General features: G+C 47.0%; 7 protein-coding genes across 8 annotated transcripts; 4 read left to right on the top strand and 3 right to left on the bottom strand.

The window, feature by feature from the left end:
- Nucleotides 1-187: 187 nt before the first annotated feature.
- LOC121592823 (PRA1 family protein 3-like) lies at nt 188-1,462 on the bottom strand. Of its 2 annotated transcripts, none has more exons than XM_041914642.1 (3): nt 1,349-1,462; nt 731-1,294; nt 188-656 (listed from the first exon to the last, which is right to left on the bottom strand). In XM_041914642.1, the coding sequence occupies exons 2-3, from the start codon at nt 1,164-1,166 to the stop codon at nt 520-522; spliced, it is 573 nt and encodes a 190-aa protein (XP_041770576.1). In that variant the 5' UTR covers nt 1,167-1,294; nt 1,349-1,462; the 3' UTR covers nt 188-519. The 2 variants fall into 2 exon arrangements, with proteins under 2 accessions (XP_041770576.1, XP_041770577.1); XM_041914643.1 differs by having other exon boundaries at nt 731-1,241; nt 1,349-1,440.
- Nucleotides 1,463-1,679: 217 nt separating this feature from the next.
- Nucleotides 1,680-4,198, top strand: LOC121592821. Its single transcript, XM_041914640.1, has one exon. The coding sequence runs from the start codon at nt 2,102-2,104 to the stop codon at nt 3,398-3,400; it is 1,299 nt and encodes a 432-aa protein (XP_041770574.1). The 5' UTR covers nt 1,680-2,101; the 3' UTR covers nt 3,401-4,198.
- A 406-nt stretch (nt 4,199-4,604) lies between these two features.
- On the top strand, nt 4,605-7,679 carry LOC121593872 (RNA polymerase II subunit A C-terminal domain phosphatase-like). Its single transcript, XM_041916619.1, has 4 exons — nt 4,605-4,886; nt 5,074-5,362; nt 5,433-6,993; nt 7,089-7,679. The coding sequence occupies exons 1-4, from the start codon at nt 4,666-4,668 to the stop codon at nt 7,625-7,627; spliced, it is 2,610 nt and encodes an 869-aa protein (XP_041772553.1). The 5' UTR covers nt 4,605-4,665; the 3' UTR covers nt 7,628-7,679.
- An 86-nt stretch (nt 7,680-7,765) lies between these two features.
- Nucleotides 7,766-8,531, bottom strand: LOC121592854 (28S ribosomal protein S17, mitochondrial-like). The gene is made up of 2 exons (XM_041914695.1): nt 8,287-8,531; nt 7,766-8,217 (listed from the first exon to the last, which is right to left on the bottom strand). The coding sequence occupies exons 1-2, from the start codon at nt 8,392-8,394 to the stop codon at nt 7,858-7,860; spliced, it is 468 nt and encodes a 155-aa protein (XP_041770629.1). The 5' UTR covers nt 8,395-8,531; the 3' UTR covers nt 7,766-7,857.
- A 748-nt stretch (nt 8,532-9,279) lies between these two features.
- On the top strand, nt 9,280-12,950 carry LOC121592129 (polyadenylate-binding protein 2-like). Its single transcript, XM_041913456.1, has 5 exons — nt 9,280-9,434; nt 9,639-9,730; nt 10,939-11,480; nt 11,562-11,674; nt 12,374-12,950. The coding sequence occupies exons 2-4, from the start codon at nt 9,650-9,652 to the stop codon at nt 11,602-11,604; spliced, it is 666 nt and encodes a 221-aa protein (XP_041769390.1). The 5' UTR covers nt 9,280-9,434; nt 9,639-9,649; the 3' UTR covers nt 11,605-11,674; nt 12,374-12,950.
- A 199-nt stretch (nt 12,951-13,149) lies between these two features.
- LOC121592128 (SAGA-associated factor 29-like) lies at nt 13,150-15,002 on the bottom strand. Its single transcript, XM_041913455.1, has 2 exons — nt 14,372-15,002; nt 13,150-14,307 (listed from the first exon to the last, which is right to left on the bottom strand). The coding sequence occupies exons 1-2, from the start codon at nt 14,408-14,410 to the stop codon at nt 13,480-13,482; spliced, it is 867 nt and encodes a 288-aa protein (XP_041769389.1). The 5' UTR covers nt 14,411-15,002; the 3' UTR covers nt 13,150-13,479.
- LOC121592122 lies at nt 14,993-19,293 on the top strand. The gene is made up of 6 exons (XM_041913443.1): nt 14,993-15,658; nt 15,757-16,889; nt 16,962-17,165; nt 17,256-17,982; nt 18,060-18,220; nt 18,309-19,293. The coding sequence occupies exons 1-6, from the start codon at nt 15,605-15,607 to the stop codon at nt 18,958-18,960; spliced, it is 2,931 nt and encodes a 976-aa protein (XP_041769377.1). The 5' UTR covers nt 14,993-15,604; the 3' UTR covers nt 18,961-19,293.
- The last annotated feature ends 1,160 nt before the right edge of the window (nt 19,294-20,453 follow it).

Here is a 20,453-nt window from a genome sequence, read left to right as displayed (position 1 = left end):
ACGGATAAACTTCCACGTAATTCTGTGTAATTCGAGAGTACCATGCGTGTGTGCGTGTGTGGTTGCTCGTGATTCATCTTAATTAACCACGGTAGATGGTGCACCAGCTGATGCAATCCAGCGCATCGAACAGGAACATTCAGAACTCTAGTATTACGTACTGCGTATTGGTTAAAAAAACGCAACGTTATTTTAATCTTATTTTATTCAGAGCAAAAGAGAAACACTATGATCGGTCGATACATTTTGTTTTGTTTTGACTAGCAGCTTCACATTGGGACGTGTAATGTATTGTTTTATCCAAGCATTCGGTACTCTCAATATGCGTAGCAACCAACCCCTCCTCTGTTCGCTCATTCAGTTTGATTGAACGTTTTGCAAAAGTTTTGTTAATGGCGGAAATGGTAATAAAAACACTCGAATTATCGCCTCACGAGAAAAAGCAAAATAAATGTTCTCTCCCGTGCACGAGACGAGACCGTTTCTACCGCCAACACTCTCTGGATAAGTATTTAATGTTTAGAATGCCGTTGGCATCAAACCCATTGCTTCGAGGAATTGTCCCATCGGAGATTGCTTCACGCCGACAATTTCCACTGCATTGGTGATTTTGTTCTTAATATTTCTCAGCCGCAACGATGCATGCACGAAGGTCACTAGAAGAAAGAAAGAAAATTTAAATCTTTTTGATACGTTCTGTTTGTGAGCTCTATAATGAGCGGTTACTCACGCGAGAAAGGCAGCAGTATGGCAAATGCTACAATGAGTACGGAATCAAACAGGTACAGTACCAGATAGCTGCCGGCCACAGTGCCCGTCAGCACAGCCCACTTGTTCGGCTGCTGGTTCGGGTCGGCCCCGACGGAGCGGCGTGCGTCCTGGGCGAAGAATCGTACAAACACGTACACGAGCGCCACAATGATGGTGAGCCCGAGCAGCACCTTCATCGGGTGGATCAGGCCAACTAGCAGAAAGACGGCCGCACTCATCAGGAAGTAGTTGGTTTGGTAGTAGAGCAAATTGTTCACCACCCGCTTGCCCCACTTTTCCCAGTCCTGGAAGTTGGGCAGCTGAAAGCGGGCCGACTCCAGCAGGAAGTCGCTCAGCGAACGCAGCGGTGCCAGATGCAGATTGTCCAGCGAGCCCGATCCCTGCGTGGTAGTCATCTTGGGAGGTGGTACACGTAAGTGCAGTGTTATTCGCGTTCGCCACTCGACACCACTGCAACAACAATCTCAAATCTTCGGCCACAAAATCAATGAACGGAACAGCCACAGCACAGCGATGGGGAAGGCTAAAAATATCTCAATCCAAGAGTCTGACAGGGAACGGTCGACGGCTTACTTACCGATCCGCACTTCTTCTTGCGTTTATTATTGTTGTACGGACCGAGAAAAGCCCACTTGCACAAGTTTTGCGTGAGTTGGTCGTTTAGAATAATTTGACAGAATGATATCATTCTTGTTTTTGCACTTCACGCTACACTGCATCAATACGCAATACGTACAGAAGAACGGGTTTCGGCGTTGTGGGACAAACATATCTCTTTATGCTCTCGGGGATGTAAACAATATTTTTATTTAATCATAATAGCATTTTCGTACATTTCCTATAATATTAAAAGATTCACGAGCGCTTCGTACACCCGAGCCCGTGTAAAAATTAAATTATACTGTACCGACAACTGTTTGCCCGGCTGTAGCCGCTGGCTGTCAAACCTCGAAATAGACACAATCCCGGATAGAGAAACATCAAAACAAAAATAACACAATTCCAGAGAGAAAATCGGTGCCGTGTTTGCGAGCCGCGCGCAGTTACGCCGATTAAATTGGCACGCCGTCTCCTACCCCAAACACACCCAGCAATCGATGGGTAGTGTTGGCAGCTAAGAGAAGACGATCCTGTGCACAGGACAGGCAATAAAGGGGCTGTTCCGGCAAACCGTGTCGCAGGTAGTGTGTGCGTGTGTGACCACAGCGCTAGTAGCCAGAGCAGTCCAGGCAGCGCCGTAGCAACGACGAGCAAAAGTCGCAATCCTCGTGGCAGCCAGTGGTGCTGTGCTGCTGCTGCTACGCATCGTCACCTTTCGCGCTTTACCGCAATGCGTAAGTACCAGCAGCTGGCGCTGGTGCTGCTGTCGGTAACCTGCGTCGTTATACTGCTGGTGTACAAAAGCGAAAACAACCGGCTCAAGTACGTGCTCGAGGTGGTCAACATATTCGGGCGGAACGATGCGGCCAGCCTGATACGCATCGATAACAGCACCCGGTTGCACAGCTCTCCGTACGATTTCGACAGTCCGCTGCCGGCCTGGCAGCGGCTCGGCGATGGCTTTTACGTGTACTCGTCGTTCTGGCAGAAGAACGAGCTGGCCGCCGGCGGCACGGTCATCAGCATAGCGGTCGGGCTCGAGCATGCAGCGGTTAACTTCAAATGCCAAATACAGCACGGCACGGGGGACGTTGCGACCGGCAAGCTGCATTTCGTGCGGCTCGACCATCCTACCGGCTCGATCAAGGCGCCCAACAGTGAGGTGTTCGTCGTGTACAAACTGCTCTGCAAAGTGGCCCGAGATTTCGGCCAGCCGACCGAGGTCATATACACCGACACGGCGCAATCCATCAAGCGGTACGTTCCGCTGCGGGTGCTGGAGAGCCGGTCGGTGCAGCAAAAGATGACCATGACGGCCTGCGTCGACATGACCGACTATCTCGAGCTGGAGGAAGAGTTTCGCATGCCCTCCGCTGTGCTGCAGTACTTCCTGCATCACCAAATAGTAGGCGTGGAAGACTTCATCGTGTACAACAGCAATGCGCTGAACGGTGCGACCGCGTCGCTGCTGTACAGCCACGGCATCAAAATCAATCTGCTGCCGTACAACTTCCCGTTCGATTTGGCCGACAGGCACCAGAACCGGCTGCTCATCGAAATGGACTGCCTGATGCGCAACTACAATGCGGCCAAGCTGACGTACATCGGAACCATGAACGAGTATCTCTATCCCAGCTCCCGGCTGCGCGTCAACAACCAGTTTCTGAAGTACGCCTGGAAAGTGTCCAGCGACGTGTCGCGCTTTTCCATCGCCAGCCGGTCGGTGTGCATTGACAAGAGGAAGAAAATATTTTCCGACAACCTGCTGTACGACGTGGATGTCGCTATGACCAACCCAACCGAACGGCCGTTTCAAGTGTACAAGCCGCAAGACTACAACCGTACGGCTGGCACGCCGGATTTCGTGAAAACGCTCGACGTAGATCGATCCCTGCTCTTTGTCCATCGGTACGGGGGGAAATGTAGCAGCAAAACGAACCTGCACGACTGGACTGTCAGTCTGCAGCCGGACTTTCTGCAATACGTGACGGATGTGGGCCGGGAGCTGAACAAACTGATCTTCCGATAAGCTCGCCAACCTCTGCACCAACGGTGCCTAAGAAAAGGAACAGGATGAGGGGCCGCGGTGATATATTTGTACCTTTCCTCTTGAGGCCGCAGCAGAATAATGGAAGCGTACACAGCTGACTGTTAGGACGATTCGCTCAAAATGATACGAGAAATTGGTGGGAGGAACGCAAAATCATACACACACACACACACACACTCCCAAGTTCGGCAATAGATCGAATACGTTGGTCTAGGAAGCATTTTGGGAATGGTTTCGATAAGTAAGCAATATTCCCATTTTCCCTGCAGCTGGGTAGGGTTTGTTGGGACGTTTCTTTACATAAGCCATAAGCATTACTAAGCCTCGTGGTTTAGCAATTCGTTTTCTATCACACTAAGCTAAATATCTCCTTTCGGCTCGATTATCTATTACTACTAAGGGGTCACATCTTCGTTCACCGTTCACAGGTCTCAGTCGGATGCTTTGAGGAATATCAAAAAAACAAAAAAAGCAGAAAGTAGATGCAAAAAACCCCTATTACATGATAGATCTCGATAGGCAAACTATAGCTTGTAAGTAATTTTTAGAGAGAAAAAAAACAAGTTAGAGATAACGTATCGAACTCCGTGCTCAGAAATGGTGCAGTTTTTAGCGACACTGAAGAACAATAATTATTCAATCAATCAAAGAAACAAACAAAACTCTTCTCTTTCTTCTTAACTAAACCAAACGTATTTGATCTTACCGTTTGGATATGTTGTGCAGCATCCAAACGATATCAATTAATTCAATAAAAGTTCAATGGAAACCTATCTAAGCGCATTAGAAATTAAACTTTATAGTTTTTATTTTATTTTATGTATATTTATCCTTATGGATGGCGGTATTTAGCAGCTTCATCAATACTTCTTCTGCTAACGGTCATTTTTGTAGCTCAAGTTATTTTCGACATTCTTTTTCTGCCTTATCCTAGGCATGCTGGATTAATTATTTATGTATGTATTGTCCCGGCCGTATAAAGATTTTTCAACGCATAATTTAATGAAGTAAACCGAAAGGTCAAAGTCACGCTGGTCATGCTTTGTACGCAAAACACAACATAATAAGAAAGGTTTTATTTTTCATTTTTTTAAATCGTTTCCTCAGTGTTAATGTTGTCACTCAAGGGTTAATTGACACACACGCACGTACTGCGTCACGCTTTGGTGTTGCTGGCAGCCCTGTGCTGTCAGAACGTCACCATTTCGTCGAGCATTTCTGGCAGGGGCGAAAAGTGACAAAAAATGGCCGATGCAAATCAAAACATCATTTGCGCTCCGGACGATTGTGCGATAAAAATTAGCAAATGGAAAGTGCGTGAAGGTTTTCCGGTGACCAGCGGCAGCATTATACTGTTCTACGAGCAGCTGGATGGAAGCGACAAGGAAGTGAAGCGCTTGAAGGCCACAAAAAGTGGCGTCGTAAAGAGGCGCCTAGCACGAGAAGGCGCAACTGTGGCGAAAGGGTAAGCGTGCACCATCCATCGATTATGCGGATCGATGAAATCGATGTACCGAGCTGTTCGTGTGTGTGTGGTGTGTGTGTTGCGTGTGGATGTATGGGTGGAAGCGCTGATGGAAGTGCGGCGGGTTTGGAAGTGTTTGATCGATTGTTATTGTTGATGTTTGATTGTGTGTTGTTGATTTTTGCAGCAAGCCGGTACTCGAGCTTGGACAATGCAGCCACACCACGGTGATCAAGGACATGTGCGCCGACTGTGGGGCCGATTTGCGCCAGGATGAGCCCAGCAGCAGCAGCTCCAAGGCCTCCGTGCCGATGATACATTCGGTGCCGGAGTTGAAGGTGACGGAAACGCTGGCCAAAAAGCTCGGCCAAGCCGACACCGAGAGGCTGCTGAGTGACAGGAAGTTGGTGCTACTGGTGGATCTCGATCAGACGCTCATTCACACCACGAACGATAATGTGCCAAACAACCTGAAGGTAAGATCGGTTTGATGTACGCTTCGAGCGCAGGCTAATTCCATCCCAATCTACCAATCCACTCTTGCAGGACGTTTATCATTTTCAACTGTACGGCCCCAACTCGCCCTGGTATCACACGCGGCTCCGGCCGGGTGCGTTGGAGTTTTTGGCCAAAATGCATCCATACTACGAGCTGCACATATGTACCTTCGGAGCACGCAACTACGCGCACATGATCGCACAATTCCTCGACAAGGACGGTAACTTTTTCTCCCACCGCATCCTCTCGCGCGACGAGTGTTTCAACGCGACCAGCAAGACGGATAACCTGAAGGCGCTGTTCCCGTGCGGTGACTCGATGGTGTGCATCATCGACGACCGCGAGGACGTGTGGAACATGGCGTCGAACTTGATACAGGTAAAGCCGTACCATTTCTTTCGCCACACGGGCGATATAAACGCTCCACCCGGTATGTCCAAAAACGAGCTGGATGGGAAGGGTGTGGACTTTAAGGAGCTGATGAGCCAGTCGCAAAAGGGGAAGAAATCGAAAGAGGCAGACGATGAAGGGCGCCCGCCGACGCCCAAACTACAAGCGTCGACAGTTGGTGGAAAGCAGCACCCGTGCGAGAAAAGCATGCCCGAGCACGTGCTGGACGATAACGCAGAGGAGGAGGACGAGTCGACGGCGGCGGTAGAGAAATCGAATCCGGAGGATACTAGCGACAAAGGGGAAGCAACAACTACTAAAGCCGAAAAAGAGGCGGAGGAAAATGCAGTTTCGACCAGTACGGAAAATGCCTGTACTGTAGATGATGGGAAAGAACAAGAAATTGAGTCAAAAGAGAACGAAGCCACCGCAAAGCAGGAAAGTGATGCTGGAAAAGAGACGAGAGAAGGGGAAGCCGAAAATGAAGAGCAACCACAAGAACACCAGACACCAGATATGAAAGTAAAAACGAAACCCGAAGGTGAAACAGACGTAACAGCAGAAACAGACTCAACAGCAGAAACAGACGCAAAAGCAGAAACCGAAATAGAAACAGAGGCAAAAGCTGAACCAGAAGAGAACGCAGACGTAGCTGAGCAGGTAGACAAAATCACAACTGAAATCGATGGGAAATCAAAAGCTGCTGCCAAAGAGGACAGTTCGGCCAGAAATACGAAACAAGAAAAGGAACTGATCGAGCTGGAAGATCCGGACGATTATTTACTCTACCTCGAGCACATTCTGCTGAAAATTCACGAAACATTCTACGAAGAGTACGACAAGTCGAAGACCATTTCCGATCTGAAGCAGCTTATACCGCAGGTGAAGGCGCGCGTTCTCGTCGGGGCAAAGCTCTGCTTCTCCGGTCTAATACCGAACAATGTGAAGCTGGAGCAGAGCAAAGCGTACCTGATCGCACGCAGTCTCGGTGCTGCGGTTACCCAAAACTTGGAACCAACGACGACGCATCTGGTGGCGGTTACGATCGGTACCTCCAAGGTGAACAATGCTCGCAAAAATCCCAAAATTAAAATCGTCACCCCCGAGTGGCTGTGGTCGTGTGCGGAACGGTGGGAACACGTGGAGGAGCTGTTGTATCCGCTGAAAGCGTCGAATCCGGCAAAAATGCGACAGCCACCACCACACTGTCACAGTCCAGGTAAGATGAGTGGGAAAAGTGATGGCGACAGGATGGATTGGCGTTAACTTTGGTTTTAACTTTTATGTTATGTTTTTTTCTCATTCGTTGGATAGAGCATGCGGTTAATTACGGCGCTGTGGTAAAGTCGCGGGAAGAGCCCAAGTTCATGGACACGGTTAATCCACTGCTGAGCTTTTCGAACGACGATCTCGATGCGATGAACAACGATTTCGACGACTTTTTCGAGTCGGACGATAGCAGCAGCGACGACGAGCCGGTCGACATAGAAAACCCTCCGATGGAGAAGGCACTGCGGAAGCGGAAACGGGTCGAAGAGATTGAAACCAACCGGGGGCGTCACAACATCTTCCGGAAGCGGGTGGAGGAGGAACAGGAAAAGGAGGAGAACAGACGCATCCTGAAGTACGACAATCCGGAGAACAATGACGAAAACAGTCAAACCAACGCGTCGTCCGAGGATGAGGACGAGAGTCCAAGCGCAAAGTTCCGGCGGGGTGAGAATCTACCATCCGATTTGGACATGGGATCGAACAGCGAGGGAAGCGACGAGCCGATCGACGACGTGGACGACGGGGACTGGAATATGATGGGAGCAGCACTGGAGAGGGAATTTCTGGGGCTGGACGATTAGACCGTTCTCGGAAGCTGCGATTGGAAGGAGGTTGAGAATAAAAATACATTCAGTATCAACTGTACCATCCGTGTTACGGTGCAACGTTTCTCTTCTCGGTTCGGTTCTCGGTTCAACACTGCAAAGCTAAAGGATGAATTACAGGACCGGGTCCCATAACAACACTACTGTACATATTTTATTCATAATGCAGCACGGAGCGCGGTGGTTGGATGCTTAAACACTAACTTTTACACTGCAAATGGTTGATCTTTGCCGTCCTCGTGGTACTTGATGTACGTTTCTCCGTGCGTAAAATCGCGCGTACCCTCCAGCCGACCACGCGGCGGTGCGTTAGCGTAGTCAAACGCATCCTTTGATTTGCCGAACAACCGATTCGCTTCCTCAATATCCTCACGGTATTTGCCCACGACCACCTTCTTGCCCGTGATCGGGTCGGTAATGTCGCCCAGCGGGTACACGATCTCTTCCACGGAGTGCGAAATGAGCCGTGTAAGCCTTTCGGGCAGCTCCTTGATCAGCACGATGTCGCCCGTTTTGCACCGCTTGTCCGGATCGTGGGCAAAGTAAAATTCATCCTTTTTGAAGTACTAAAGGCGGAAAAATACAACCGAGTGATCAACGCTTTTGGCCTTATGCAATCTTTGGTCCATACCAACCATGTTCAGATTCGTGTCCAGCTCCATTCGTCGCACTCGTATTTTGGATGCGTTCACCTTAACACATGGGACTACTTGTCCCAACAGCATTGCTACACGGCTAGCCATAGTGTTTGAAAGTAAGCGCGCGGCGTGCGAGCACAAATGTGGATGGATTGGGACCGGATTTATTTATTGTTTTTAGTTACAATGCTTCCAAATCCACACACACCGGGAAAGATTGTCATTGTCAACATGTTGCCAAGGTATATAGATATGCCAGCTTCTTTTTTCGTATTATCCTTTGAAGTTATTTTTGCAAAATGTATAAAAATAGAACTTCATCTGAGCAGTGAACCCGTGACATTTTTTAAATAAATTTATTTTATATTTTTAACCTTTAAGTTGGCAACCGGATACCCGGGTATTTTTTTCAACTTCGAACTGCAATAACTTTTGATTCATTGCTTTTATTGACCTGAAATTTTCTGTAGCCTCCCAACTTTTAATCTCTGATTTTTTGTGCATGTAATTTTAAACAGTCTGTAAGTATTTTATTTTGATAATTTTAAACCAGTCTGTAAGTATTTTATTTTGATTTTTTTTTAAACTTTACCACGTAAGTTGGCAACCAGCATACCCGGGTATTCCATACATTTTGTATGGAGAATGACGTTTCTCTTCTTCATTTTTTCGTATTGTGCTCATTTTCGAGTCAAACTCAAGCGATTCCAAATTTCAATTCGACCGTTATTTTTATAATAAAATGAAAAAAACTTAATGAATAAATGAAATAGAAGAGAATATATGGTCGGCATTACTTGCTTACAGCATTAAAATATAGAGAGCATTGTTTACCTATGAAAATCGTTAAATTTTTGCGTCAAAACGTGTGGAATACCCGGGTATGCCGGTTGCCAACTTATGTGCGTAAATCTGGTTGCCAACTCTACAATTAAATTATTTAGCGATTTATTTTGCCACCGGCAAATGATGGCTGTCATATCGGTCGTGACAGCTGTCAAATACTTCCCTTTCGGTCACGTCATTCGACATTGTTGCCTGGCAGAGCGCAGTGATTTGTGTTGATAAAATTCCAATTTCCTGCAATTAAAATACCTTCATTCACATTCCCTATTATTCTAAAAGAATAGCCGACTAGCTTTCAAGTAAGTGCAGCTGTGGGTCGTGTTGGAAAATGTGTAATTTCCCCCCTACGGCCGAAACATCTTCGTTCGCCAACGAGAGGTCCGCCATTTTGAAAAGCAAAAGACGGCGTTACCGCTTATGTCCGGCTCCCGATGTTGTGCTGGTTGAAACGCGTTCGTGCAGGAATATAATTTATTCAAAGTTTCATCACTCTGCTTTTCCAGTTTCCTCCGACATGGCTGATGATAGTTTGCTAAACGAATCGAACCTGGCTACGCTGGGAAGCAACGACGATGAAGCCGAGCTCCTGATAGAGGTTAGTGCCGTTTCGAATGAATTCATTCCCTCCTTCCAGCTTTGGCGCTGCTACCACCAGTTGTTTCCGCCGCCAACCTGTTCAACGTTCATTCGCTAGGTGGTTGGTAGCGCTTCGGCTTTCTGTCCGAGCGGCAATCTTTTTCTATTATTTTTGCATCTTTTGGGAAAATACGATTTAACGTATCAGAAATTACATTTTATACGGTCTTTATAAAAATTTTGCATTGTTGTTCCCGAGTAAATAGTGGTGTCCTGCCGGCACCATCTCTTGTTTTTGCTTGGGACAGGCTTGCGACCACGCAGTCAGATAATCAATCCTTGCTACGGGGGGACGGTCCATTGTAGAATTGATGGACTGTTGTTTCCTTATAAATCTGTTGAACAAATAGTTTTTCCCAACAAAATTATTCACTGAGAATGATTCAAAATAAACTAAAACGATTTCATTAATTTTGTAAAAAAAAAAATACTAAAAGAAAACAAACTCCAGAGTTGAACAAAGGTTTTTCTTGTATTTTTCAAACAGTTTTTGGATTTTTTTATCATTTCTTGCACACATGCCCAGAGAGAAGATAGGAAAAGCACCGCCAAGGTTTTATGACGATGGAATTTCAAGTGTTCGGAATTTATTTATATGAACTGTATATAAATGAGGAACCACATTCGGGAAATTAGATGGCAAAACCCCAAAATGTATACAGAAGAAAAAAACGTTGGGGGGCATGTGAAAAGCTAAATTTATAAACCCAGTATAGCAAATATGATGGAATGGAGTTGCGAATCCCTATTTTGTCCAGTCGAGAGGTAGTATAAAGGCAAAAATAAGGTACCTACTTCTAGTGATACCTTTCCTTATCTTTATCAACGTAAAAAATCTTATCTTTTCCATTTTCTGAGAACTAAAAAACTGAGACCAAGAGCGGCACGGCTCTTGTACCGTTCCACCAGATTAGCAAAAGCTTGTGCTTTAAAAGATATCATTCTCAGATTCACTTTTTTATCTGTAATGCTACGTTCAATTTTTCGTCAAAAATGAAAAGTGAAATTAAAAGTCTGTTACATATAATCTGAAGCATTACATTGAGAAGGAAGCATTTTAATTCTGTTTCCCTGTCGCACAGAGTTAGTTGAACTAAAAGAAAATCACAGTATTTTTTGCCATATTGCCTTTGTTTTAATCATTTTGTCCTTTCTTCATGTTTGCAGGACGATTATCTAAAAGGTTCGGAAATGCAGATCGACCCAGAGCTGGAAGCCATCAAGGCAAGGGTGAAAGAAATGGAAGAGGAGGCAGAAAAATTGAAGCAGCTGCAGTCGGAAGTCACGAAACAGATGACCTTGGGTTCGCCCACCGGCTCGACGCCCATGCTGACGGCGGAGGAAAAGGCCGAGGTGGACAATCGGTCCATTTACGTGGGAAACGTCGATTACGGTGCAACTGCTGAAGAGCTGGAAGCCCATTTCCATGGCTGTGGAGCGATTAATCGAGTTACGATTCTCTGCAACAAAGCCGACGGCCACCCGAAGGGCTTTGCGTACATTGAGTTTGGATCGAAGGAATTTGTGGAGACAGCGCTCGCCATGAACGAAACACTATTCCGGGGCCGACAGATCAAGGTGAACCCTAAGCGCACCAACCGTCCGGGAATGTGCCAAACCAATCGGTTTCCCCGAGGCGTACGCGGACGTGCCGCCAGGGTGTCCAGGGCTTGCTGCTACGGTGCGCACCGTGGTACCAGGAGACCGATGTAAGTAGCTCGATGCGTCCAGTGGAATGCTCAGTACGATAATACTTTATTCCGGTTGTGTGTTCTGATGTTTCATTCCAGTCGTGGTTACCGAGGCCGTGCGACGTATTATGCACCTTATTAATTGGTGATATTTCCTGAATCTAGAAGTATAGCCGCGCACTAGATTTTACGTCGATTAGCTAAACTTAGGGGTAAGTAGATTTTCACCATCTGCTCGCTATCACTTCTGTATCCATTTTACCCTGTTCTTGCGATAATGTTCAAAGCACTTCATCTTCTCATGATCAGTTCCGGTTGAAAACAAGTAGTTCTTGAACAAATTTAACCAAATTCCTGAGTAGTAGTCTTTAATCTGTTTTGTGTTAAATATCATCCATTTTCTGGAAAAGTTTGTTCTTATTTTGCTATTATTGCATGTTTTAATCGCTTTAAAGCATATTTCAAGAAGATTGTAGCGACATTGTAATGACTTTTTGTTTGTATATACTTTTATATTAACAGTATTTAGTTAAAGTATTAGCTTGCAACTCGTAGAAATATTATACAAAGTAGTTTATACATTTCAATTACTGCATTTCTCGACAGAATCAACAGATTTTTCTGAACTTTGCAGAATCATTTTAAGTGGAAATATAGCACAAGTAGAAAAGTAGAATTTAATTTGCAACTTGGTCACTTGGTCACTTGTAAACGTGTTAATCAATTCAGCAGTTTGCCAGCGCCAGTTCCTGGGACAACATTTAATTTCCCGTTCAGTCCTTCGTTATCATAACAATAGGGTTTCATTTGGTACATTTTTGTCTCTATACTTGGTTTATGTTCCCTTGTGTAGTAGTATATTGCTTCGTTATGTTTAGATAAACATTACCCTTTTTGTCTAATTTTTGCAGATAATAAAATTTATATGATATTTTTCAAAAAACATTATTTGTCTTCATCGCAACTCAAAAAAAAAAAAACGCGCGCTTGAAAAGATGGTGCAGCCTAAATGGCCGCGCATGCGCGCAAAAGACGCAAAAACATTCAAATACACATCCACAACAGCAGAAATAATGTTTTTTGAAACCAAGAAGAGAAGCAGAAGAGACTCCGCATGGTGGGAAAAAGAAAGTGTCCCAACAAAAGAAAAAAATATAAAAGATCCACTAAACAGATTTACAAAACACCATGGCTAAAAATAATAAGGAAAAAGAGGATACTCCGCATCAAAAGAGAAAAGAAGAAAAAACACACAAAACAAATGAAAGGAGCAAAAAAAAGTCCTGTCAAAAAATATATGTATATGCTAAAGATGCCATCTGCAGAAAATATGGTAACTAAAAAAATATAATGTGCAAAAACAACAGACACATAAAAAAAAGAAACAAAACGGCGCAATGATGAAGTAAAGGAAAAATAATCTTAAAACAAAGTAAAAAATGGCACTATCCTCTCGAACTCAACAGAAAATAAATGAACAGCAATATAATATATATATATATATATAAAGATGAATCAACAGAAAAAGGCGCCTGCAAATAATGAAAATGAACTGAAGATGAAGAACAAAAGAGATAATAAAGAGAATGAATGAATAAATTGTTAGTAATCTTTTCTTACCACCACCCCGAAAGTAATGGTTTGTAGTTATGTTCGTTGTTTGATTTTTGTTTTCATTTCTATTTATCATTCACAAATTATTGAGTACCATATTGGCATGGTGCAGTTTTGTTTTATTATTTTATCTTCAATGCATAAATAGTAAGCAGTAGCATGAACGAATGAGCGAATGGGTCTAAAAGGGTTCGTCTTCGAACACTTTCCCCGCCACACACTCTTGCTTCGTATTGGCCGACACAGTCATCATTGTGTTGGCAGTGCCTCCCGCTCTCGCCTGATTACAATTGGTGGTCGCAGCTGTATGATTTCCGTAAACGAAATTTGGACAGGAAGCCGCAGGGACTGGGCCGTGTGAAACGACTGGCTGCGCTTGCACCACTTGCTGCTGTTGCGGTTGTCAAGAGGTGGTTTTCTTGTTCTGCTTGATCGCAATCACGTACCGCTGCGCGACAAACAGAGGCGGCGAGTACCCGTCCGGGTATGTTGGATCCTCGAACAGCACCTCGTACTCTTCGTTTGCCGTCTGGGGCAGCTGATTAATGATGGCTTTGTAGAAACAGGTCGTCTGCGGGTAGAGCGCCATGACGGTGGTACCCTTGGGGAACAGCGCCTGTCCATCGGTCTCCGGGTTGGCTCGCATCAGCGGCAGTGGCACGATCCGGCGACGACTCAGCACGTGGCGATCTTTCTGCTCCTCGTCGATGTCGTCCACCTCGTACTTGCTGGTGGAGGACACGTACTGCACCACCTCGGCCAATATCCAATTCTCCTCGCCCTCCTCGCTCTTCACCAGCGCTGCTACCATGTCGCCCGGCTTGGCAATGTAGCTGCTGTCCGCCGGGATCGATCCGCACAGGTGAGGTATCTTTTCGCCCGGCTTGCTGACGAACAGCGGCAATGTTTGGGCGGAGATCTGCAGCATCTTCATCAAAGCACCGCGGCGAATGGTCTCCTTGTTGCCGGCATTGCGTGCCTGGATGCGGCGTTCGTTGCGTATGTTTCTGATGTCCTGAATCTTTGCCAGCGCCTGCCGTATCAGTGCTTCCTCCTGTATCGCATCCTGTAGGCCTACTTTGTACAGCGTTTTGAGCTTGTGGTTCAGGGCCGGTGATTTGTCCTCGCTCGACATCTTGGTTAAGCGCATCACGTTGTTGATGTTGGTTTCGTTACGTTTGCGCTCCGTTTCTATTTCGCAGACCAGTGTTTTGAGTGATTTGAGCCTTTCCTGCAACCATTGGGGAGTCGTTAGCGGGGCGTTATCATAACGATAGAATATAAAGGAAACATACCTGCACTTGCAACATTGCTTGTTCCGCCGTTAAAGGCATGGTTAAACTGTGTTGTTTTGTTACTTTACGAAAACAGTACCCCTCGCACGCAAAAGTAGCCAATGGCGAGTGCTATTGCAATGGTGTTTCGCGACTCTTAAAAAGCTTTATTTTATCTTAACACTAGAAACATTCACTGGGATTAGTTGATTTCGTTCATTTAAATGCAGAACCACTAACGCAATTGGAGAGGAATGATATAAACAAAGCTATTGCCGATGTTTACTTTCCAGACTCATTCGCACCATACCATACCACGTATACCAAAACCAATTTCAACAAAACTGTTCGAAAGTAGAACAGCTGCAGAATAAGCTCGGGCTACACACATATCAAGCTCAACGTTACGATTGTGGTAGCAAAAAACAAGCGAATGATTTAATGATTTTACCGCAGAGATAATGATGTAATATGTTTGTTTACAGCAACACTAAACATAAATCGTCAAAAAAGCCTTATTTAAGAAAATACTGTTGATTATTTTCAAGTGAATAAATTTCCAATTGCTTGACACGAGCATTCGTACTTGCTGGGAGGCGTGACGTTGTGTGTTAGCTGCGCTTAACAATCCCTTCCACTGTAGTGTGTTTACGTTTGTAGTTGCAGATGGCCGCGACGGTGTAGCATTCTTTTCTCGTTCTTTTCCCTTTTAGGCGACTAGAATCCAGTTAAAGAACGGTTGAATTTAACAAACAAAACGCGATGACCACGTAGGTGTGCTAGAAAAGTTAGTTTCAGTGGTTCCATCGAGCAGTGGCACTCGTTTTGCCTACGCTGCTCACACAAGCTTGATCCACTTCCCGTCGCGAGGGGTGTGTGTGTGTGACGTAGAACTTTACCCACACTAGCGCAATCGAACCCGCGCGCCCTGGTAGCATCGGTTTTAGTGACGTTTACGGTATTGCGCGCACGCACTCCTTCGACCCTAATGGTAAAGTTGATCGGATCGGGATCGTCTCGGTAATTGAGTGATTAACATTAGAGCCAATGTCTGGCTGGCACAACATTCCGGACTAGTTACGGATTATGGAGCTTTGACGATGAGGGTGAGACAGAGTCTATCGGTGGCATAGGTTTTATGCTAAACGGGTGCGTTTGTGAGTGTACTGCTTGCTCGTACGTGATTGATAGCGATCCTTTAGTCCCCTGTGTCCCATTGCCATACAATCACTTTACGCTCAATTTCGACCAATAATGATCACCAAGCAGCGGTTGAGCGCCAATAATTCTTTAGATGGCATGCCCACAGTAAGTATCCCAACATGTGATAGCACACCGGTCGCCGGAACAATCGTATCAGATTTTGTGCATAATATTCTCCCCCTCGTTTTGTCTCCCCTCTGTAGCCAATAAGCGGCTGTGAAAGTAACAGCGCTGAAACTCCACTCGACGTCATGCCTAGCGGTGCACAATGTAGTTTTGACCAACAATCGAACGATTGTACGACGCAGCGTAGAGGATCCAGCCAGAAGAAACGTCTGCCCGGTTTGCTGCTCTCCGACGACAGTTGTAATGCAGTTGACAACATGCTCGGTGTAGACGAGAAACCAACGTGCGAAAACACTGACCCGGCCAGCAATCTTGATCTTTCCTTTAACGGGAAAATAAAACCATTAACTGCGGAAAGCCAAGGCGTGATCGGACCGGTAGCAGCGAACACGGTGGAACGATCCACCAAGGACGAAGCAGAGCTGGAGACCGAAACCAGAAAAAGCAGCGACGACTCGCGTATCTGCGACGAAAAACTCAACGAATCGTTTGAACTGTTGACGAAGGAGAATAATTCGCTGAGCCATTATAATAACGAAAAGTCGCCGGATTTGTTTGCGGACGATGACGAAGATGACGATGACAACGACGACGAAGACGACGGCAACGACGATGAGGAGGGGCAAAATGCATCAGAAAGGAACGGAGATGGTGGTAGACAGGGGGAATGCGAAGATTACTTGCACCGATCACAGGCACGCACGAGCGGAGCGAGCATCAAAGAGATGGAAAGTGCGAACGAAAGCAGCGTGGACCGGACTGATCGCATTCTGTTGAAGCGTATGCAAATGTCTCTAGCCGGCATTCCACCACCGCCAGCGCTAACCTATTCCGATATTGATATTGGCACCATGCTTACCATATATCGCAGCAACGTTGAACCGTGGCTGGCGACGCATGGTTTCCGGACCGGCACGGCAAAACCATTGGATGACAGTGCCGCAGGGGTCAGCGAACCGGGTGAAAAGCTGCAGCAGCAACCGTGTCTGATGAAACCGACGCACACCACAGACGAACTGGCTGCGTTAAAGTGGCCCGAACTGACGCACCATCGGGCACACGGACTGCACTATAACCGTTCGGGCGTTACGGAAACGATTGAGCTGTTGGGCTTAAAGTACATCGAACGGTACATTAGTGCCGAGACGAGCTGTTCCTTCAACATGACCGTCCTACAGTCAAGTGCGAAAAAACGCAATCAACGGCTAAAGTAAGTAATCCGCGCCTGAGTGGAAGAGAATCGGCGCTATTTAGTACACTAACCTCCCACTAATCTTTGCAGACTGTTAAATCAATCGCCCGGAAGAAGGCTGAGCCATCTGGCCAGAAGGAGGGCAACATTTTCGTCCGAAAGTTTGCTTAACAACAGCGGCAGCAAAGGGGGCAGCATCGTCAGCGCCGGAAAGGGCACGATCGATGCGGGCGTGCTGAGAAGACTGAATCCGCACCGGGTGTGCAATAATAGACAAGTGCTACTAGATCCCAAGTAAGTGTGTGCGTGTTTCTTCGTAGGGCGCCTACTAGACGCATGATCTAACATTGAGTTTTTTGCTCCCCAACAAATTACTTTTGGCAGAAAATCGGACAATCGTAGGAAAAACAAAATAAAAACACCGAAACGGCGTACGCCGGGTGGAAAAAAATCTCCCCGTCGCCGCACGCCGGGCTCATCCGCGAAAAAGCTTTCCCTACTTCGCACCAACGCTGGTGGTGGTAAATCGTGCTCCCAGGTGCATGTGCCAGCAACGCGCGAATCATCCAAACGGGCCCTATTCCTCAGCCCACAGAACGGTGGCACCTCGTCGGCCACGTCCCGGAACGATCGGGCCGGCAGCAATAGCAAGCAACTGGAGCGGTCGTTATTTTCCGACGCACGGGTGTTAAAATCAAAACGTTCGTTGTTTTCGCCCGTTCGCGGAACTGCAACCGAAGACAAAGGCAACCCGCCGGCCGCTTCGGGTGTCTCAGGAGCGGGAGCAAGCTCCTCCAGCACGGTCTCGAACAAACGGCGACGCTCATCGATTACGGACAGCGGCGAAACCGAACGGTCGGGCGAACGGACGGAGAAGATCCGGCGCACGGAAGCGGCCGGACTGACGGAGGAAGACTTGACGCCTCGTTCGCTCAAGTTTGCTCGCAGTAGAAGCTTCTGTGTGGGGGTGCGAAGTATGACCCTTCCTTCCGCGTCGGCAGTAGAGTGTGTCCCGATCGTCGGCGGAAGACCGCTGATTCGTGCCAGTTCGGACATATGCTCGGAGGATGGTCCACGGCCAGTGGCGGTGCTGACGGAAAACCACAAAAAGGTAAGGCAGAGTGAACACATCGGTTGAGCATGTTGCATAACTAATTGCATGGTTTTGTTTGTTTGTTTTTTCTCCAGAAATTGCTTTGGGCTGTCTCGCAAGCACTGCAAAGCAAACAGATCACGACTAAGCATGAACTGTTCAAACGGCATGCCTCCATCCTGGCACGGGTAGTGAAAAGGCTGTTTCTAGAATTTAACGATCAAACCATCAGCAGTACGAGCGAAAAGATGTTAAAGTAAGTGCCCGTCAGCGAACGGGAGTGGCATCAGTGGGGAAGCAGGCCTCAAATTCAACCTCAAATCCCTTTCCATCCTCTCCTACAGACTGGCAAACAAGCACGTGTACGAGGTGATTCAAGGTAAGAGTGAGCACGAGATTTACTTCCGCGAGAAGACACGCCTTTCGAACGCGCGCAACCTGCAGAAGCTGCAGGGCTACATTGCGCCTGAAGAGTACGAGCTGCGAAGGCTCAAGAGAACCGCCAGCACGACATCCTTCGATGCGACGTCTCCCTTCGACTGTTCGCTAAGCGCCAGCCAAAGCTTCCTGAGCCAAAGCTCCATACTGTCGCAGGGAAGCTCGTTCGGTGGCGGTTTGTCGCAGCTATCGCAACCGAACGGCTTCACGCGCGGTGGAGCAGGTTCTGCGGCGGCGGGGGTTGGACATCTTAAGCCGGCAGCATCGACGGGCAGCGTGAATACGGTGGGGCTGCTGGGCGCAAGTATCGTTGGCAGCCTGAGCTCCTCTACCGCGTTGCGCGAAAACGTGGACAGCGAGCTGCGCCAGCGCTCCACCAAAAAGCAGCTGCTCTTCTCGGGCAAGGACCAGAAAAACCTCAGTCCGTACAGGATGGACAAGAGTTTGAGCCTCATTGGGGGCGTAGGAGGAGGTGGGAATGTGGGCAACAAACTGCTGGTCGGTGGTGCGGCCAACTCGAGCATCATGAAAGCGAAGCGACAGATTTCGTTCGAGTAGCCGTAACGGACAGAACGATCCTGCCTGAGACCTGGTTCCGACCGGTCGGGTCAGGAACATTGATTCAATGGCAATCGTAAAAAAAGATTAAACAAAGTGCTACATAACGTAACTTATGACTCTTTTTGCTAATTATTTAGGTTTTAAAACACTTTTAAACATGATTGTGCGTTCAAGGCAGGAAGAACACACGAAATAGATTGTATAGCAACTAAATAATGATTTTAAAAAGAAGTCGTTGGTGGCAGCCAATCACTGGTTCGTTATTCAACAGAACATCCATGCTCGTGTCCTGTACCGAATGGTCCGTCGACCATTAGCTCGTAAGCAATAAAGAGTATTTCTTGTTTTTTCGTGTTCAAAAGTGGTTTTGTAATTAATTAAAGTCGCTCTTTGCGGAGCAACGATTTGAATAAAACCGAAATTGCATCGAAGACAAGACGTCAGCTGTTTCACCGTCAGCTGTCAAAACAGACCAGCAGCACGTAAACAAATGAAGCAGCCGCGCACAGCACAGCATCGCAGCTTCCCGCTATCTACGAAACGCACACACATACACACACTTGCTTACATTCGCTCGCGTGTGCGCTCGTATTACAGAAGCAAAGCACCGAAACGCAGATCGGTGGTGGTACTGTCTGCCCTCACTCCGTTGCACATTAGGTTGACCGCAACCTTGCTGCGTGGTTCAAAACCCATCGGCTACGCGTTCGTTTCGGAAGAAGGAGACACACATTCTAAAGGTAAGCAGTATAACGTTTACGTAAACACGTACGCCCTTCGCCTGCGAAAGAGAAGCCTTTCTTTTCCCCCGTTGCTGGTAGTGTTGTTTGTTTACATGATGTAGTTTTTCGGCCTGCAGCACCGGCCTGGCGCTTATGTCACACCGAGGCGCAGTGTGTTGTGTGTCGTCGTCGTCGTTGGGCCGTGAGAACGTGAACCACGCAATTGGGCCGACGGTGTGTGAAAATAGACTCGGCGTGCTATTTATAGCGAAGCACATGGTGTAGATTGTTTTTTGGTACCGACGTAGGCGGCGTGTGCTGTTGCTGCTGTTGTTGAGGTGTTGTGTGTTTTGTAGCAATTGCGACCAATCAAACAGTCACGAGCGGTAATCCCACGCCATCGGAAGTGTGCGAGTGCGAGCTGAAAAGGTTTCGATTTTTATGAACAATTAATGTCGATAGGCCCACTTATCTCGTCTTTTTATTTTGTTGTGTGCTTTTTTTAGGGTGCAAAGATGGCGCAGCCTTGAACGGCGGGTGTAGGTGACGAAAAGAGGGGGTGAACATATTACCGCACGCCGTTTACTGAAGGCCATCTTCCCTTTACCCCCGACACCGACACCACTGATGATGATGATGGTAGCCGTGTAAAGGCACTTTCTTAAGCAACATTGTAGACGGCTAGCGGTCAGCAAGTCGGGAAAGAGAAGGAGAATAAGACCAACAAAAAAAGCTCATCAAACCCTAAACACTCACTCAATCGATGAT

Source organism: Anopheles merus, chromosome 2L, assembly GCF_017562075.2.
Source record: "Anopheles merus strain MAF chromosome 2L, AmerM5.1, whole genome shotgun sequence".
In the NCBI taxonomy this organism is placed as follows: domain Eukaryota; kingdom Metazoa; phylum Arthropoda; class Insecta; order Diptera; family Culicidae; genus Anopheles; species Anopheles merus.
The sequence above is the reverse complement of the archived record's forward strand: the minus strand, read 5'-3'. Positions and strand labels throughout refer to the sequence as shown.

Coding starts and splice junctions, on each gene's coding strand:
- LOC121592823 (XM_041914642.1), bottom strand. CDS start 1,166: ATGACTACCACGCAGGGATCGGGCTCGCTGGACAATCTGCATCTGGCA. Junction 657..730: donor CATACTGCTGCCTTTCTCGC/GTGAGTAACCGC, acceptor TCTTTCTTCTAG/TGACCTTCGTGCATGCATCG.
- LOC121592821 (XM_041914640.1), top strand. CDS start 2,102: ATGCGTAAGTACCAGCAGCTGGCGCTGGTGCTGCTGTCGGTAACCTGC.
- LOC121593872 (XM_041916619.1), top strand. CDS start 4,666: ATGGCCGATGCAAATCAAAACATCATTTGCGCTCCGGACGATTGTGCG. Junction 5,363..5,432: donor ATGTGCCAAACAACCTGAAG/GTAAGATCGGTT, acceptor CCACTCTTGCAG/GACGTTTATCATTTTCAACT. Junction 6,994..7,088: donor ACCACACTGTCACAGTCCAG/GTAAGATGAGTG, acceptor TTCGTTGGATAG/AGCATGCGGTTAATTACGGC.
- LOC121592854 (XM_041914695.1), bottom strand. CDS start 8,394: ATGGCTAGCCGTGTAGCAATGCTGTTGGGACAAGTAGTCCCATGTGTT. Junction 8,218..8,286: donor TGGACACGAATCTGAACATG/GTTGGTATGGAC, acceptor TTCCGCCTTTAG/TACTTCAAAAAGGATGAATT.
- LOC121592129 (XM_041913456.1), top strand. CDS start 9,650: ATGGCTGATGATAGTTTGCTAAACGAATCGAACCTGGCTACGCTGGGA. Junction 9,731..10,938: donor AAGCCGAGCTCCTGATAGAG/GTTAGTGCCGTT, acceptor TCATGTTTGCAG/GACGATTATCTAAAAGGTTC. Junction 11,481..11,561: donor CGTGGTACCAGGAGACCGAT/GTAAGTAGCTCG, acceptor GTTTCATTCCAG/TCGTGGTTACCGAGGCCGTG.
- LOC121592128 (XM_041913455.1), bottom strand. CDS start 14,410: ATGCCTTTAACGGCGGAACAAGCAATGTTGCAAGTGCAG. Junction 14,308..14,371: donor AAGCAATGTTGCAAGTGCAG/GTATGTTTCCTT, acceptor CAATGGTTGCAG/GAAAGGCTCAAATCACTCAA.
- LOC121592122 (XM_041913443.1), top strand. CDS start 15,605: ATGATCACCAAGCAGCGGTTGAGCGCCAATAATTCTTTAGATGGCATG. Junction 17,166..17,255: donor CAAGTGCTACTAGATCCCAA/GTAAGTGTGTGC, acceptor TACTTTTGGCAG/AAAATCGGACAATCGTAGGA. Junction 18,221..18,308: donor ACGAGCGAAAAGATGTTAAA/GTAAGTGCCCGT, acceptor CCTCTCCTACAG/ACTGGCAAACAAGCACGTGT.